Raw genomic sequence first — 16,641 nt, 5'->3', positions numbered from 1 at the left:
CTCAGATTGAAATGTTGTTTTTTGCGTGAGGGAGATTGCTGGGTGCATAATAGGATTTTTGCAGAGTGGTTGAGAAGGCTGTTGATGTGAGGCAGCCATAGTAGTCACGTTTGTTGAAATATCTAACCAGAAGGCCACACTGATACTAAGAGAGAACTGGGGCTTTCTGGTGTATTTCTGTTGCAAATACATCTTCATTAGATGTCAGATCATTGATCACCTCTAGTTCAAAATCATACACTGGGCTATCTAGTGACTGGGGTCATTTCAGGAGTTTGTCAGCATCCTGAATGGGTAAGAAAAGGCCATCTAAGTGAACACAGCACTTTGCTCCCAGTTACTGGTTTCTGTGCTGCATACTACCACCTACAGGAGGAATTCGATTGTGACTGAAATAATGGCTGAGTGGTGCTCTGGGAATACAAGGGCTGAGATATCAGTCACTGATAGTCTTTTCTCCATGAGAAGAGCGAGCAAAGTGAGCAGTTTTCGACAGCTGTAATTTCTACTGTGTGAAGCAGACGTAGCTTTCGTCTACACTACCAGCTTATGTCGGTATAACTACATTACTCCAGGGTATGGAAAATCCACAACCTCAGCAACACAGTTATAGCAACCTAGTCCCCAGTGTAAACAGTGCTATGTTGACTGGAGGGCTTCTCTACCTCTTGGGCAGGTGAATTAACTGTGGCGATGGGAAAAGCTCTCCCGTCAGTGTAGGTAGTGCCTTCACTAAGTGCTACAGCGGCACAGCTGCAGCGCTGCAAGTGTAGACAAGCCCTTAGAGGACATCTGCACTTGAGCTGGAGGGTGTAATTTCCAGCTCCAGTAGACGTACCTGCGCTAGCTCTCATCAAACTAGTGCCTAAAAACAGAAGTGGAGCTGTGGCAGCATAAGTGGTGGGAGGGCCTAGCTTCCCTGAATACAGTCCCATCCAAGACCCTGGGCTTGTATTTGGGGAGGTTAGCCCCTGCCACTGCTCGCACTACCCATGGCCACATTCTAGTACATTTGTTGAATCAGAGCTAGCATGGGTATGTCTCCTTGAGTTGGAAATTATACCTCCAGCTCGGATCTAGACATATCTTTAGTGTTTGGTAAGGTGCTTCTGCCTGACCACAGCGTGCGTAAATTGGTGACCATGGGAGTCTGAAGAATCAGTCCCTTGGAACTTGCCAAATACCTAGTCAGACCTCTACAGAAGAAGTAATTTCCTCTCACTCAGCAACTGCAGAGTAAGCTGGCCAGGCGAATGCAGCAGCTAGTTCATATTCAAAGGAAGGAAATAAAAAGCAGGAGAGTAAATGGGAGAGAGACTTGGAGACACAGAAACGTATTGTCTGAGTACAGCCTAAAGGCAGATCTGTGGGCTCCTCTGAGCTCTCGTGGAAAACAAATCTCAGACTGATAAGATTGTTCTAAAATAATTCTGTTTTATTTACACAAATTATACAGCAGCTACCAAAGAGGCACTGAAATCCTCTTCGGAACTCCTGGAAACTGACCCTAACCCCTAATCTGAGACTCCCAATGTGCACTTCTTACGCACAGTGAATGTGGGCTCATCACTTTGCTGTAGCTGTGTATTAGCTTGCATCACTAACTGTACGGAGCCTGTTGTAACAATGAGCCCAATCCTGGAACAAAGCTCTAGCCTCCTACTGACTTTGGTGGGAATTTTGCCCACAAAGGACTGTATAAAGACTTCAGTTTTTGGGGCCTAGCTCTGAGCTAGAGGAACTTACATTCCCCCTAGCCAGGAAAGCTAAGCAGCAATAACTCTGTGAATTATAGGGAAGCCTGGTGGATCTTACCCTCACCTCCTCAATAGCAGGGGTATTGCCACTGAAACCTGCCCCACTTATTGCAAACAAGGACCTGTGCTTTCCGACTGCTTACAGCTCCTGTAGGGAAACTCCAAATCTGCCCACCTGTCCAGCTGTATGTTACAGTTGCAGCCTGGCACGGAGGGATAGTCTGTCATGGGACAAGGAAGGGTTTACTGGGTCTGCACTTTCATGGATCACGTGTCCCAAGACCCGGGCATAGGGCTCCGTGTTTTGTCATGGAGGTCACGGAAGTCACGGATTTCATGGCTTTCCGCAACCTCCATGACTTGTGCAGCAGCCAGTGTGGCTGACCCCAGGGCTGCCCAAGCAGTGGCTGGTGCGGCTGGTCCCAGAGACCAGTGTGCTTGATTTTAGGAAGTTAATATTTTCTAATCTGGATAATATGGGTTATCGTCTTGCCAGTTAATCTGATCCGAAGATAATAAGGTTCTTGTCCAAGAATCAGGCTATACTGAGTTTCCAAGGACTCTCGGGATGTATGACAGGGCACTTACACTGAGACAAATGTAGACTTAAAGACATTTATTGAGATAAATGGAATAATAATTAAATAGTAATTGAATGGTAAAATAATTAGATTTACAAATGCAGTAATGTTGTTTTAGAGATACATGTAATATAATATATGATAAAGCTTTTGATTAATATACTTACACCCTTCCTGGATAACCTGGTGGTGAGAGACAAAGGACCAACCTCGCCTCTGGCATGCCAAGAGAGTTCAGGTCCAAGTTCCTCAATTCTTGAGAGGGAGGCACAGAGCTTAGGAGAAGCTACAGAGCTAAGAGCTTTTGAAGCTAACTCAGAGTTTTATTAACTAACTGACTTAAACCTACAATTAAGAACTAACAGACTAATAGACTAATAAACAAATAAGCCGTGAAGCTCAAAACTTAGGAACCCATAAGCCTAGAAATTGGGAACCTTAGAAAAAAACATTCTTGGCATGGTGGGTCACCTCTCTTAGAGAGCTTGAGTACTTGAGCCCTCCTTCTATAGTCAAACTTAGTTTCCTCACTCACAAAATGTCAAGGGACACTTACTCCATAGGCTGGTCTGTTTGTACGGACTGATGACATATTAATGCCATGAGCGCATTCTCACATTTGTTATTTCTGTCCTACCCAGTTATTTTGGTTCTTTCCTTGTGGTTTACTTGTTAAGTTTAAAGAGGCTATGAGCTTAGGAAGCCCCCTATGCCACCCTGTTTCAAGCATCCTTTATCTATCTATGTTAAAGGTCACAGCCATATATGGACGTTTCGCTTTAGCTCATCACCACCTATCTAGGTGAAAAGTCCCGAACATGTGCCTGCTAACTTTGCATCCTGGGTGAAAGGTCCCAGACATATGTCTGCTAACTTTGCCTTAGCTCAGCATACAGGATGTGGCCTGTAGGTCCCTTGCGTTACAGCCAAAATGCTTTAATATAAACCTATAAATCTATGATAACAAAACAAATAATCAAACCCATCAGAAAATAAGAAGTCCCTAAGAAAAAATATACACAGGCAAGCAAGCAGGCTAGCCCTTTAGGCCAGCAGTTCTCAACCAAGGGTCTGCAGACCTCTGTGGGTCTGCAAGCCCTTTCAAGGTGTCTGCGGAGTCCCACAGCTGAAACGTGGTGTCCTGAGCTCCAGCGCTGAAGCTGGGAGCGGCGCGGGGCTGAAGTCGGCGCATCCCACCCCCCAGCCCGGAAGCCGGGAGTGGTGCAGGGCTGAAGCTGGGAGCCCTGTCCCGCCACCTCCGCTGAAGCAGGGAGCTGCATTGGGAGCACCCCCCAACCCATACACAGCCCCTAGCTACTCCCTGCCCACACACAGCCCCAAGCTACCCTCTCCCTGAGCTACCCCCTGCCTGCACACAGCCCCTAGTTACCTCCTGCCTCCACCCTGAGCAGTATTCAAACTTTTTGAAGCCCCCCATTGAGTTATATTTTTTGGGTGCGTCCTCTCACAGCCCAGACAGGCTGGGTGGCCTGAGTGAGTCGGGGGTGGAGGTGGTGCTCCCTCCCTGGACCCCATTGTGCAGAGTTGGCTGGAACCCTGCCAACTCTTGCCCCCCCAAACAGAAGTAAAACGATGCCTATGCCCTGTCCCAGAGCCCCGAGTTCCCGCCCCCCGCCCGGGCCCTGGTGTTTTTATAGCATGTTGAGGGGGGCCTCAGCTACAGGCTACATGGGGCTGCCAGAGGCTCCTGGCAGTAGTCCCCAGGAGCAGCCACTGTCGGTGGCCCCTGCCAGCAGTCCCAGGGTGGCCGGAGCAGCCGCTGCTAAGCAGCCCCTAGCACCAGGAGCCACTGGCCCCGTCCCCCCTCAGCAGCAGCCCCCTGGGGCACCCTCCAGCAATGGCCCTCCACCCCCCAAGATTTAGTCAGGGATGTTTATAGTATAAGTCATGGACGGGTCATGGGCTGTGAATTTTTGTTGATTGCTCGTGACCTGTCCATGACAAAATACCCCTGACTAAATTGTAGCCTTACCCATGCATAATGGGTGAGAGGGGTCTTAAATTCTACTCCAGGTGTTCGGTTGGAATGCCATCTGCGTTGCAGCCCTGTGGCCTTCCTATAGGTGGAGGGTTGATTGCTGTCTGCCCCATCTCCACTTGGTTCACCCCTGAAGACTAAGGAGGGAGCGAGGACGGGTAAATTTCAGCCGCTGTGCAAACAGCAGCAGGGAGCCATCTTCAGTGGATGCAGTACAGGAAATATCACAACTGAAAGCAGCACTCCTTTGAATACCATTTACTGATGCATCAGACTGCACTGGCCCTAGGAGATACCCATGTGTAGTTTACATTGCATATTCCTCCGCTCATCCACCCCCCCCTCCCCGGCCCCGACTATGCATTGTGAAATGCAAGGTTCTTTCTCGGTTATTTTATGCTGCTTTGTTTTTGTCAGGCATTCCCAAATATGTATGTGTGGGGATAACTGCACCACTTTTGCTGATAGTATCAGATATCGTTTGTACACTGACTTAAATTTATTCCAGCTGTATGTGTTTTTAAAGTAAATTGAAAGGTAAACACCATAACATGTGATACACAAGTCACATTTTGTTGCCTCCTTGGCTAAAATGTTAGAATATTTAGAAGCGTCAACCTGTGAATACAAACTTTTGCTGATGAGGAAAGAATTAAGTACACAGGATTTTCTTTTGATGTTTCCCTGACATATGGTGCTTCTAACCCAGTGACAAATTAATTGACTAGATATAAAAGAGATGGACAGCGCTTAGCAAGGAAGGACAGGATAGGCATTACAAGACAGCTGGTTCTGCCACTGCTGGATTATGGAGACAATACACATCGGACAGCTAATGAGTCTCTGTTGCATAAGATAGATTCTCTTTATAATAGAATTGCACGCTTTGTCTCTAAATGGGGTTATTATACACCCCATTGCACAATGTTTGAAGAGCTTGGTTGGCCCTTGTAGTGGGTTAGGAGAGAAATAAATTGGAAAACAATTGCACATAAGACCTTCAATCCATCAACTGCTCCATATTTATCCAGATTACCAGTACACTCTCCCAAAATACAAATCTGTGATACATGCAGAGATGGAATGTTAATACAGAGCAGCGTAGTTTTCACAAGACCATTTTTTCATTTGTTGTTGCTTTTTAAATGTACAAAAAGCTTGAACCCAAAGTAACAAAAAATGTTAGAAGTCACCTTTAGAGACATAGTGGAACTCTGTGCAGTAGAAGGAAGTTCCATGTAATGCTTTGCATGTGCAAATTGTAGCTCATGTTACAGTGAGCTGCCTGATTACAGAGGAGGAGTTCTGTGAAAAAAATCACAGCACTTCTTAGATTCTAAGGCCAGAAGGGCCCACTGTGATTGCCTAGTCTGCCTTGCTGTTTAGCACAGGCCAGAGGACTTCCCTAAATCAGTTCCTCTCCGAACTACAGCAGACCTTTTAGAAAAACTTCCAATCTTGATTTAAAAATTGCCAGCAGTGAAGAATCCACCACAGCCCTTGGTAAGTTGTTCCTGTAGTTATATATGTTCCCTGTTAAAAACGTATGCCTTATTTTCAATCTGAATTTCTCTAATTTCAGCTTTCAGCAATTGGATCTTGTTAGATCTTTGTCTGTTAGATTGAAGAAACCACTATCAACTATTTGTTCCCCATGTATGTACTTAGAGATTGTAATTGAGTCATCCCTCAATCTTTTCTTTGTTAAAATAAATGGATTGAGCTCCTTGAATCTGTCACAATCAGGAATGTTTTCCAATCCTTGAATCATTCTTCTTTCTTTTCTCTTAACCCTCTACAATTTATCATCATATTTCTTGAATGGTGGGCACCAGAACGGGACAGTTCGAGTATTCGAGTAGCATTTGTACCAGTGCCAAATACAGAAGTAATATAACCTCCTTACTTCTATTTGATATTTCCCTTTTTATACAGCCAAGGACCGTGTTACCTCTTTTGGCCGCAGCATCCCACGGGAAGTTCATGTTCAGCTGATTATGCACCATGCCCCCTAAATCTCTTTCAGAGTCACTGCTTCCCAGGATAGAGTCCCCCATCTTGTAAGTGCGGCCTACATTTTCTGTTCCTAGATGTATAATTTTACATTTGGCCATATTACAATGCATATTGTTTGCTTGTGTCCATCTTACCAAGCAAACCAGATCACTCTGTATCAGTGACCTGTCCTCTTCATTATTTACCATTTCCCCAAACTTTATGTCATCTGCAAACTTTATCAGTGATGATTTTGTATTTTCTGCCAGGCATTGATAAAAAATAAGGAGTGCCTCTGAATAAATTATCATAATTTAACACCAGGATTTTCAAAAGTAACTTGTGATTTTTGGATGCTTAACTAGAGACGCTTTAAAAGGTCCCAGTTTTCAGAAAGTGCTGAAAACCAGGCCCCATGAAGGTGTTCAGGTTGGGCATCCAAAAGTTGAGGGACCCCAAATCACGAGTCACTTTTGAAAATCTTGGCTCATGTACAAAGTTGAATGATGAATATATATCATGCACAGCAATTACACAGTGTGGTAGGTCTCCTTTATTCACACCCACAAAAGAATCCTGACTAAGGATAGCTCCACATTCCATGAAGCAAGTAGGTGAAAAGGATGTTCATCAAAGCCAGTCTAAATGACCAAGCCTTCCTACTTCCTACTCAGTCTTTTTGTCTTCTTCAACCTGGAAGTCTAGGTCCCTTTACTCATTCCTTGTCTTCTAGTTCTGTTTCTGTTCAAACATGCTTCTTTTCCCCTTCCAGCTCTCCTGGGAGCAGAGAAGGATAAGATAGAAGATGGGTTTTTTAAATTAAAAAATGAGTAAAAAGGATAAAAAACACAGAGAGAGATACAGTAAATGAGCCCCAACTACGAAATGACTTGTTGGTAAATGAGGGCACCAGGCCTATTGCAGGCAGCCTTCCTAATGCTTGCTCCCTTGTGCTTGGACTCTAGACTTGACCAGGCTCAGCATCTTCTACAAAAAATGTCCACAAGTTCACTGGCCCCACAGTCTCCTAATCTGCCTCATGGAGTCCCAGTATAACACTACAGCTTCTTCTGTCTGTCAGGCTCCAGACTCACCGTGTGATGTCATGATATCCAGGGCCCTGCTTTTTCTTTTTTACCAGACCCACCCTCTTTCTACTCTTCCTATTTACTTTTCATCCATGTTTTTTAGCCTTTCAGGTGTTCTGAGGGTTAGCTGAGTTCAGTGTCTCCTGAATTCCTCTCCTTTCTGGATCCTATCAGCATGCTAGTGCTCCCTCTCCAGATCAGATAAGCAACTGGGGATGTTCTGTCCATGCTTTCTTCTCCTTTGCTCTTTGTGTCAGGATTGCATCATTCATTGGCCCTACCCTAACCTTCATTGGCCCTTGTCTTCCTCAACGACTGCTAAAGAAGATCCCTACTTCCTTCTGCCAACTTTCTCCAGTACAATTGACCTTCTTACCAGAAAATCCAAATTCCTCCTGAGTTCTTCCCTAAGCACTTTAGAGTTGAGGAAGAACAGGAAACCTTGGAGGAAGGGGTAGACCCTGGACACACGCACACACAGATTATGAGCCAGACAGAGGTCTCTCCTTTACCACAGGAATGGAAATCCCTCATAACTATGTCACTAGGTGTAGAAGATACCAGTGTGACGTTGCACTCTATATGATTTTATGAAAAGTGAATATAATGTAACTGGAATATGTTTCATGCAAAAGGTCTCTTGTAAGGTATCATTACACATCTTATAATCTACTAAGTGTGGCGTCCTATTTGTATAAATGTCCACTCTTGTATCTGAAACTAGAAATATGAAATATAACTCTGATGTCCTATTGTAATTATGCAAAGTGTGGGCCATTACTGGTGGGTTTGGAATCTTGATGGCTCCCATCAACCAGCACAATTGACTGCAGATGATTCTGTTTACTTGAAAGTCTTCCTGTATACGTGTGTGCTGGCAAATGGATAATGAAGTCTTACAGTGACATGTGATCATGTCGCCAGAACTGGAATCCATCTTTAACTTGGTGCTTTTCCATTGAGAAGGAGGGGTGGGAACCCAGAGAGGGACAAAGGATTCCTGCCTTGTGCAAAAGATATATAAGGGGATGGAACAGAACAAAGGAGGCTGCAGTCATGAGAAATCCCCTAGCTACCATCTGAGCAGGAACAAGGACTGTACCAGGGGAAGGAATTGGGCCCAGACTAGGAAGGTGTCCAGTCTGTGAAAAAAGCCTATTGAAACACCTCTGAGGGTGAGATTTACCTGTATTCAGTTTTCTTACTGTATTAGGCTTAGGCCTGGGCTACACTAGTGGGGGGGTTCGAACTAAGATACACAACTTCAGCTATTCGTGTAGCTGAAGTTGAAGTATTTTAGTTTGACTTACCTGGCCGTCCTCATGGCGGCGAGTCGACTGCCATGGCTCCCCCGTCGACTCCGCTTACTCCTCCTGCCGAGGTGGAGTACAGCATCGATTAGCGGATCAATTTATCGTGTCCAGACAAGACGCGATAAATCAATCCCCGATACATCGAACACTACCCGCCGATCTGGCAGGTAGTATAGACATACCCTTAGACTTGCGTGTTTTATTTTATTTTGCTTGGTAATTCACTTTGTTCTGTCTGTTATTACTTGGAACCACTTAAATCCTACTTTTTGTATTCAATAAAATCACTTTTTACGTATTAATTAACCCAGAGTATGTATTCATACCTGGGGCGGGGGGGAAAACAGCTGTGCATATCTCTCTATCAGTGTTATAGAGGGCGAACAATTTATGAGTTTACCCTGTGTAAGTTTTATACAGGGTAAAATGGATTTATTTGGGGTTTGGACCCCATTGGGAGTTGAGTATCTGAGTGCTGGAGACAGGAGCACTTCTTAAGCTGTTTTCAGTTAAGCCTGCACTTGTGGGGGACATGGTTCAGACTTGGATCTGTGTTAGCAGCAGGCAAGTGTGTCCAGCTCAAACAAGGCAAGGCACTGAAGTCCCAAGCGGGCAGGGAAAATTGGCTCACAGGTAGTCTAGGCACATCAGGTGGCAGTCCCAAGGGGGTTTCTGTGACCCAGCCTGTCACAACCAGTCTGAAGTAAAACAAGATGGTTGGCTTTGATGGACCTTCTTGGGAGAATTCCTGCTCCTTTGTGCATTTCTGCTTTTTGGGGGAACGTGGCCATGAGGGAGAAGCATTATGAAGACACTGACACTCTTTCTTGTCCTGTGTCTATCAGGATCTTAGCTATGTCCAAGATGAATGTCTTGGTCCTGACATTCACTTCCTGGATCACCTTCCCCACATGACACCTTAACTGCCTCTGACATTACCGATGGGCCAATCAATATGGCATTTTGTCACTGCTTGTCTTTCCTCTGTCCTTCATTTGCTTCTAAAGGCACTTCAGGGGTTCCAAGTAGGGCTGTCAAGTGATTAAAAAAATTAATCGTGATTAATTGCACAATTAAAAAAATTAACCGTGCAATTAATTGTGCTGTTAAACAATAATAGAAAGCCATTTATTTAAATGTTTTTGGATGTTTTCTACCTTTTCAAATATATTGATTTCAGTTACAACACAGAATACAAAATGTACAGTGCTCACTTTATATTTATTTTTTATTACAAATATTTGCACTGTAAAAAAACAAAAGAAATAGTATTTTTCCCCCATTACAAGTACTGTAGTGCAATTGCTTTATCATGAACATTGAACTTACAAATGTAGAATTATGTACAAAAAACCCCGTTTTATTTTTCAATGCAATGTAAAACTTTAGAGCCTACAAATCCACTCAGTCCCACTTCTTGTTCAGCCAATCGCTCAGACAAACAAGTTTGTTTACATTTGCAGGAGATAATGCTGCCCACTTCTTGTTTACAATGTCACCTGAAAGTGAGAACAGGTATTCCCATGGCACTATCATAGCCGGCGTCACAAGATATTTACGTGCCTGATGAGCTAAAGATTCATATGTCCCTTCATGCTTCAACCACCATTCCACAGGACATGCGTCCATGCTGATGACAGGTTCTGCTCTATAACAATCCAAAACAGTGCAGACCAATGCATGTTCATTTTCATCATCTGAGTCAGATGCCACCAGCAGAAGACCGATTTTCTTTTTTGGTGATTAGGGTTCTGTAGTTTCCGCATCGGAGTGTTGCTCTTTTAAGACATCTGAAAGCATGCTCCACACCTCATCCCTCTCAGATTTTGGAAGGCACTTCAGATTCTTAAACCTTGGGTCGAGTGCTGTATCTATCCCTAGAAATCTCACATTGATACCTTCTTTGCGTTTTGTCAAATCTACAGTGAAAGTGTTCTTAAAATGAACAACATGTGCTGGGTCATTATACGAGACTGCTGTAACATGAAATATATAGCAGAATGTGGGTAAAACAGATCAGGAAGCATACATTTCTCTCCTAAAGAGTTCAGTCACAAAATTAATTAATGCATTTTTTTAATGGGTGTCATCAGCATGGAATTATGTCCTCTGGAATGGTGGCCGAAGCATGAAAGGGCATATGAATATTTAGCATATCTGGCACGTAAATACCTTGCAATGCTGGTTACAAAAGTCTCATGCGAACGCCTGGTCTCACTTTCAGATGTCATTGTAAATAAGAAGTGGGCAGCATTAGCTTCTGCAAATGTAAACAAACTTGTTTGTTTTAGTGGTTGGCTGAATAAGAAGTAGGACTGAGTGGACTTGTACACTCGGAAGTTTTACACAGTTTTGGTTTTGAATGCAGTTATGTAAGAAAAAAATCTACATTTGTAAATTGCACTTTCACAATAAAGAGATTGCACTACAATACTTGTATGAGGTGAATTGAAAAATACTATTTCTTTTATCATTTTTACAGTGCAAATATTTGTAATAAAAATAATAATATAAAGTGAGCACTGTACACTTTGTATTCTGTGTTGTAATTTAAGTTAATATATTTGAAGATGTATAAAAACATCCAGAAATATTTAATAAATTTCAATTGGGATTCTATTGTTTAACAGTGCGATTAAAACTACGATTAATCACATTTTTTTTATTTAATGGCGTGAGTTAACTGCAATTAATTGATAGCCCTAGTTCCCAGCCTTCATTTCATAAGCAATATTGCCAACCTCAAGTGTTAAAATTGTGAGTCAGGCCCCCCCAAATCATCACGAGATTGGCTTAAAAATGATATTTTTAAAAAAGTTTTTTATTTGCGTTTTGGTTTTGAGCCTTTTAGAAGTACACATTTTCCATCTTTTCTCTGCAAGGGCTAGAAACTTGTTTTTTAAATAATAGCTGAAATTCTCATAATCATCTTACTGCAGGAGCAGGGCACCCAGGAAAACACCAAGTATTGAGACAAGTGGCAACACTGGTAAAAGAACATTTCTACACTCACAGCATACAGAAGGGGGATCATTCTTTCTCATTATCTAACAATCTTGGATGCCTGCTGTGTCTTTTTTTCTAGGAAGATGATTATATTAAATAATAGTAATTATCTCAGTCTGAGTGGTCGGGTTGCCATCTCTGAGGTACAAAAAAACGGGACATCCAGGATGATCCCATGCCCATGAAACTGAACAGCTGGTAGTGTGTACTGAGCACACTTACAAATTTCCCAGGATAGCCTCTTCAAAAAAGGGATGATCTTGGGAAAACCTGGACAGGTGGCAAAATCGCTGAGAGTGGTGAAGCATTAGCCACATTGAAATGTGCAAGGCCATGATATGGACCTCACCTAATACATGTATTAATTCAGGTAAAATAAATTAGGCCTTAAACCATATCTGGAAGCAGCCTTTCAGCATTGAAAGCCACAAGTGGCCATGGAGTTCCTCTGGGAACTTATGGCTTGTTACATCCATGTACCGCATAGGTTCTGTTATAATGTGTGGGAAGAGGAGACATATGACAAGGAAAAATTGCTCACTGGTAACTGTGTTTGTCATAGTCATCCCTAATTTTCCTTTCCTCCCACATCCCCCTGGGGGCTCTCTCAGTTAGTGGTGTGTGTTTGGTTTTCTTATATATTATTTGCTCTCCAGGATTCTATTTGGAGAAGAAAGTGGGTGGGCTGGTTCTTTTATATAGGCCGTGATTGACAGTTTTGTTGACTCCTTACTTCCAGGTGGGTGGAGCTATATCCCTTAATGTAATGTAATGGGGGTGGGAGAAAGGGACTACAATGAACACAATTACTGGTAAGTAATTTTCTCCTTGACTACATTTCTGGTGACTCTGTTTTATACTCTCTGTGCCAAAACAGGTTTGCTGATGACAGTGTTTAAGAATATTTAATTCTTGGTCTGAACTAGCTGGGTGTTTCTCTTAATGAGCTATCCCACTGCTATCACAACAACTTTAAATACCTTATGGCTAGCAAGGCAGAGACTGACACACAGGCAGATTTGTTTCTGCAAATAGCTGCTAGATTTACTTGCATCTTTCAACTGCGTTGATATAAATACAGGTTGTCCTGTTGCTACTGTGGCGGCAAATAAGAGCACTTATGAACTGTTGTTGTTCTGCTTATCTTGTCTCTTAGGAAAAGGAAAAGCTGTATGTAGAGCTGAAGCACATCTTGGCCCGGCAGCCTGGGCCTGAAGCGGCAGAACAGTTGCAGCTCTACCGACACACCCTCCGAGAGAAGACCAAGCAACTGAAAGTAAGAGATGCCCTTCATGGGATTAATTAGAAAGGAAGTCCATCTGAAGGGCTGCTATGCTTGTAGGACTATATCGGTGCTTTGCACAGGGAAGTCTGTCTTCTCAAGGAGTCTTTTGGTGCCGAGAAACTGAGCCTCAATCTCTGGGTAGCGAGGGCAAGAAGTTAAAAATGTTTCGCTGTCAGGGGTTTTTCAGAATACTGTAATTCTTCACAGCGCTTTCACTGCTTTTGTGCAGCATGGACAATAATACTGCAGTGCAGTAAGGTGGATAGCAAGTGAGAAAAGATAAGAAAGAATGTCAGGAAAGTGGAACAAACTCTTTAAAATAGGACACTTCCTAAACTATAGCTGCGTATCAAAAGACACCTTCGTTTTCCTGTGATGTTACTTGGCTATACAGTTATTTAGCAGTTCAGCCGTTTCCTCTCAGCGTTTTATGCATCCATATTCCACACTAAGCTGTAATGCCAAAGACCTTTTAACTGTGAGGAATGGACACAGTTTTCTTCATTTGCCAGTCTTGTCTTGTCCTAAACAAATATTTCTGATGTTTGTCATAAAAGGATAATTCAACATTTCCCTACATTCTCCATGAAACACTGGCCTAATAGTCACAGCTCTGCCCACCTCAGTGCCAAAAACACATCAGGATGAAGAAAGGAGTTCAGAGGGGAATAGCAATAGTGACAAAAGGCTGAAAATATTGATTTACTAGGAAAGATTAAAATAACTGGGTATGCTCAGCTTGATTAGTCAGTAGATACAAGTCTAAGAGGACAAGTAGGACCCACTATATCAAGAGTCAAAGATGAAGAATTCCTATGAAATATCTCTACAAGCAAAGACTGGCCCATCAGTTGAGAAGCATCCTTTCTACGAATCATCTGAAACCTAACCATTTCCATTAGCCATTGAGGGCAGATCAATAAGAGATCCTCCATTTCATCCAAATAAATCTGTGAAAGGACACCTTGTATTTCAGTCCAGGAATAGCATGCTGTGTAAATATTACTAACTCAACAGGTTTACTTGGACAAGATATAGGGCCTGTTTATTGGTCTGCCCTCAGAGGCTAATGGAAACAGTTACATTTCAGAAACTGACTTCTTTTTCATAGATTCATAGATTTTTTAAGGCCAGAAGAGACCATTGGATCATCTAGTCTGACTTCCTGTCTATCACAGGGCAGAGAATTTCATCCAGTTATCCCTGTATTGAGCCCAGTAACCTATGTTTCACTAAAGTTTGTCTTCCAGAAAGGGATCCTGTCTTGATCTGAAAGACTTCAACAGATGCAGAATCCACCACTTCCCTTGGTTTTGTTCCAATGGTGTTTTGGTTCTGAGGTGGACAGAACTGTATATGTTATTGTAGGTACATTGACGAGCACTTACATGACATTTCTCCAATCTACAATACAGTATTGTGTAATGCCAGTGCTACCTGTTAACTGTCCTTTCTGTGTGAAAGTCCATAATAATATTCATAGCCTCTCTGCTGGGGAAAACAAATGGAGGTGGTTTTACTAATGTGTAAGCTTCCTAAGCTTCTATGATTCTAAGCATTCTGAGAATAGAATTTAGTAATATTATGTTTATTTGTTTCATTAAACAAAGAAGAAATGAAAGTGCAATTTGAATATTAATGTACAGCGTATTACTCTAAATGCTCATGCTCATGGACATTTTTAGATACTACAGATACATGGGGCTTAATTTCATTTTTTCTTAAATGAGTGAGATCTTCTAATAAGTGAGTCAAAAACATTTTCACACTCCTTTTAACATGCTAGTGGAAACTGTTCCTAAATCCTTGTTATTTCTCTCACAGTGCATTACGTGTACATTAGTCTCACGTCTTATTACAGGGCTGACAAGAGTAATCTATCTTAACTCCTTGTCACTAGAAATCAGGATTTCCTGATTCTGAAGAGCTGCCTCATGGAAAATTTTTGAAGGTGTGATAATGAGAAGCAATTCTACTTATATGTAATGTAGGGCTTTTCCCTTGTTCTTGACTATATGAAAGCAAGAGCCTTCTCCCCAAGAGTTCATCTGCTCCTACAGCTCCTTTCCCTGTTGAAGTCATCATCTTCTATTTGCTGCATCGTAATCAACTCTACACCAACCATGGGGAAAATCCTCCAGGAGCAGATGGACCCTCAATAAACAAGGAGCCTGTTTTTATGTAAATCTTAGTTATCCAGAAGAAGAGAAAAGAAATGCAGAAAATAGAAGCAGGAGTTTAGCAAAGATGAATGTGATTCAAAGCTTTCCTTAGAGTTCTCATTGGTCTTTAATGCATTAAATTGCTGCTGTGTACATTTTTACTTCCTCACACAATATATTGTATTAGCAAACAGGCATACATGCTAGTCTCCTGTGAAGGTCAACATATACTTATGAGCTGAGTGAAATCTGGTTATGGGTTGAGTAAAAACTTCACTGAGACTGACAGCTGTGAACTCACCCTTAGGTTTATTGGTTTCAGAATGGTAGCCATGTTAGCCTGTATCAGCAAAAAAAACAGGAGTACTTGGCACCTTAGAGACTAACAAATTTATTTGAGCATAAGCTTTTGTGGGCTAAAACCCACTTCATTCGATGCATGCAGTGGAAAATACAGTAGGAAGATGTATATACACAGAGGACATGAAAAAATGGGTGTTGCCATACTAATTATAACGATAACTAACTAAAACCTTAATTGATTACTCTTGTTATAGTTAGTATGGCAACACCCATTTTTTCATGTCCTCTGTGTATATATATCTTCCTACTGTATTTTCCACTGCATGCATCCAATGAAGTGGGTTTTAGCCCACAAAAGCTTATGCTCAAATGCATGTGTTAGTCTCTAAGGTGCCACAAATACTCCTGTTCTTTTTCCTTAGGTTTATGTAACTGTAAGGCTAGAGCTGCCTTGTGGAAGAATCTGAGAGGCATCGGTGTCCCTGACATCCTCCTGAGGCTAATTCAAGACCTACATAATGACTCAGAGGCATGGGTGCATCGAGGGACCCACAGGTCTCACATATTTCACACTAGATCAGGGGTGAAGTAGGGATATGTCCTGGCTGCAGCTCTGTTCTGCCGCACAATAAATTGCTTCCTTGAACATATCTCCACAAATATTGGTATAACTGTCAATTTAACTTCTTTTACCAACCTGGATTATGTGGATGATGTCGTTCTCTTTGGTCAGGGTGCAAACAATTTTAAAACTACACTAGAGAGCTTCCAGCATGAGGCACCTTCTCTTGGGCCAAGGATTTCTTGGGCAAAAGCAAAAATCCAGAGTGTCAGTGCAAAAGTTGCGGTACAAACATCTCTGCTTCTAGACAAACCCATGGAAGTAGTGGATAACTTCATCTACCTAGGCAGTAAACTGTCTTCAAACAGACGCAGCCCTCCAGACATCCTAAGGAGAATTGGTTTAGTAGGTTCACTTATGAACACCCTGCATAGGGTCTGGAGCAAACAAAAGTTGAAACTATATACAGAAGTATGGATTTATGAAGCCTGCACACTTCAGATTCTCTTAGGTGGATCTGAAACATGGACATTGCTTAAACAAAACATCAGGAAGTTGGCGGCATTTCATATGCATGGTCAGCAATGGCT

General features: G+C 42.4%; 1 protein-coding gene across 3 annotated transcripts in view; it reads left to right on the top strand.

Annotated features, from left to right (window-relative positions):
- CFAP58 (cilia and flagella associated protein 58) overlaps window positions 1-16,641 on the top strand; it is a 96,218-nt gene that overhangs the window by 68,453 nt on the left and 11,124 nt on the right. For all 3 annotated transcript variants that reach the window (XM_045023250.1, XM_045023249.1, XM_045023251.1), the window contains one exon: window positions 12,896-13,015. In XM_045023250.1, coding sequence (XP_044879185.1) covers window positions 12,896-13,015 — 120 coding nt within the window. The remainder of the gene's footprint in view (window positions 1-12,895; window positions 13,016-16,641) is intronic.

This window comes from Mauremys mutica, chromosome 7 (genome assembly GCF_020497125.1).
Source record: "Mauremys mutica isolate MM-2020 ecotype Southern chromosome 7, ASM2049712v1, whole genome shotgun sequence".
Taxonomy (NCBI): Eukaryota; Metazoa; Chordata; order Testudines; family Geoemydidae; genus Mauremys; species Mauremys mutica.
The sequence above is the reverse complement of the archived record's forward strand: the minus strand, read 5'-3'. Positions and strand labels throughout refer to the sequence as shown.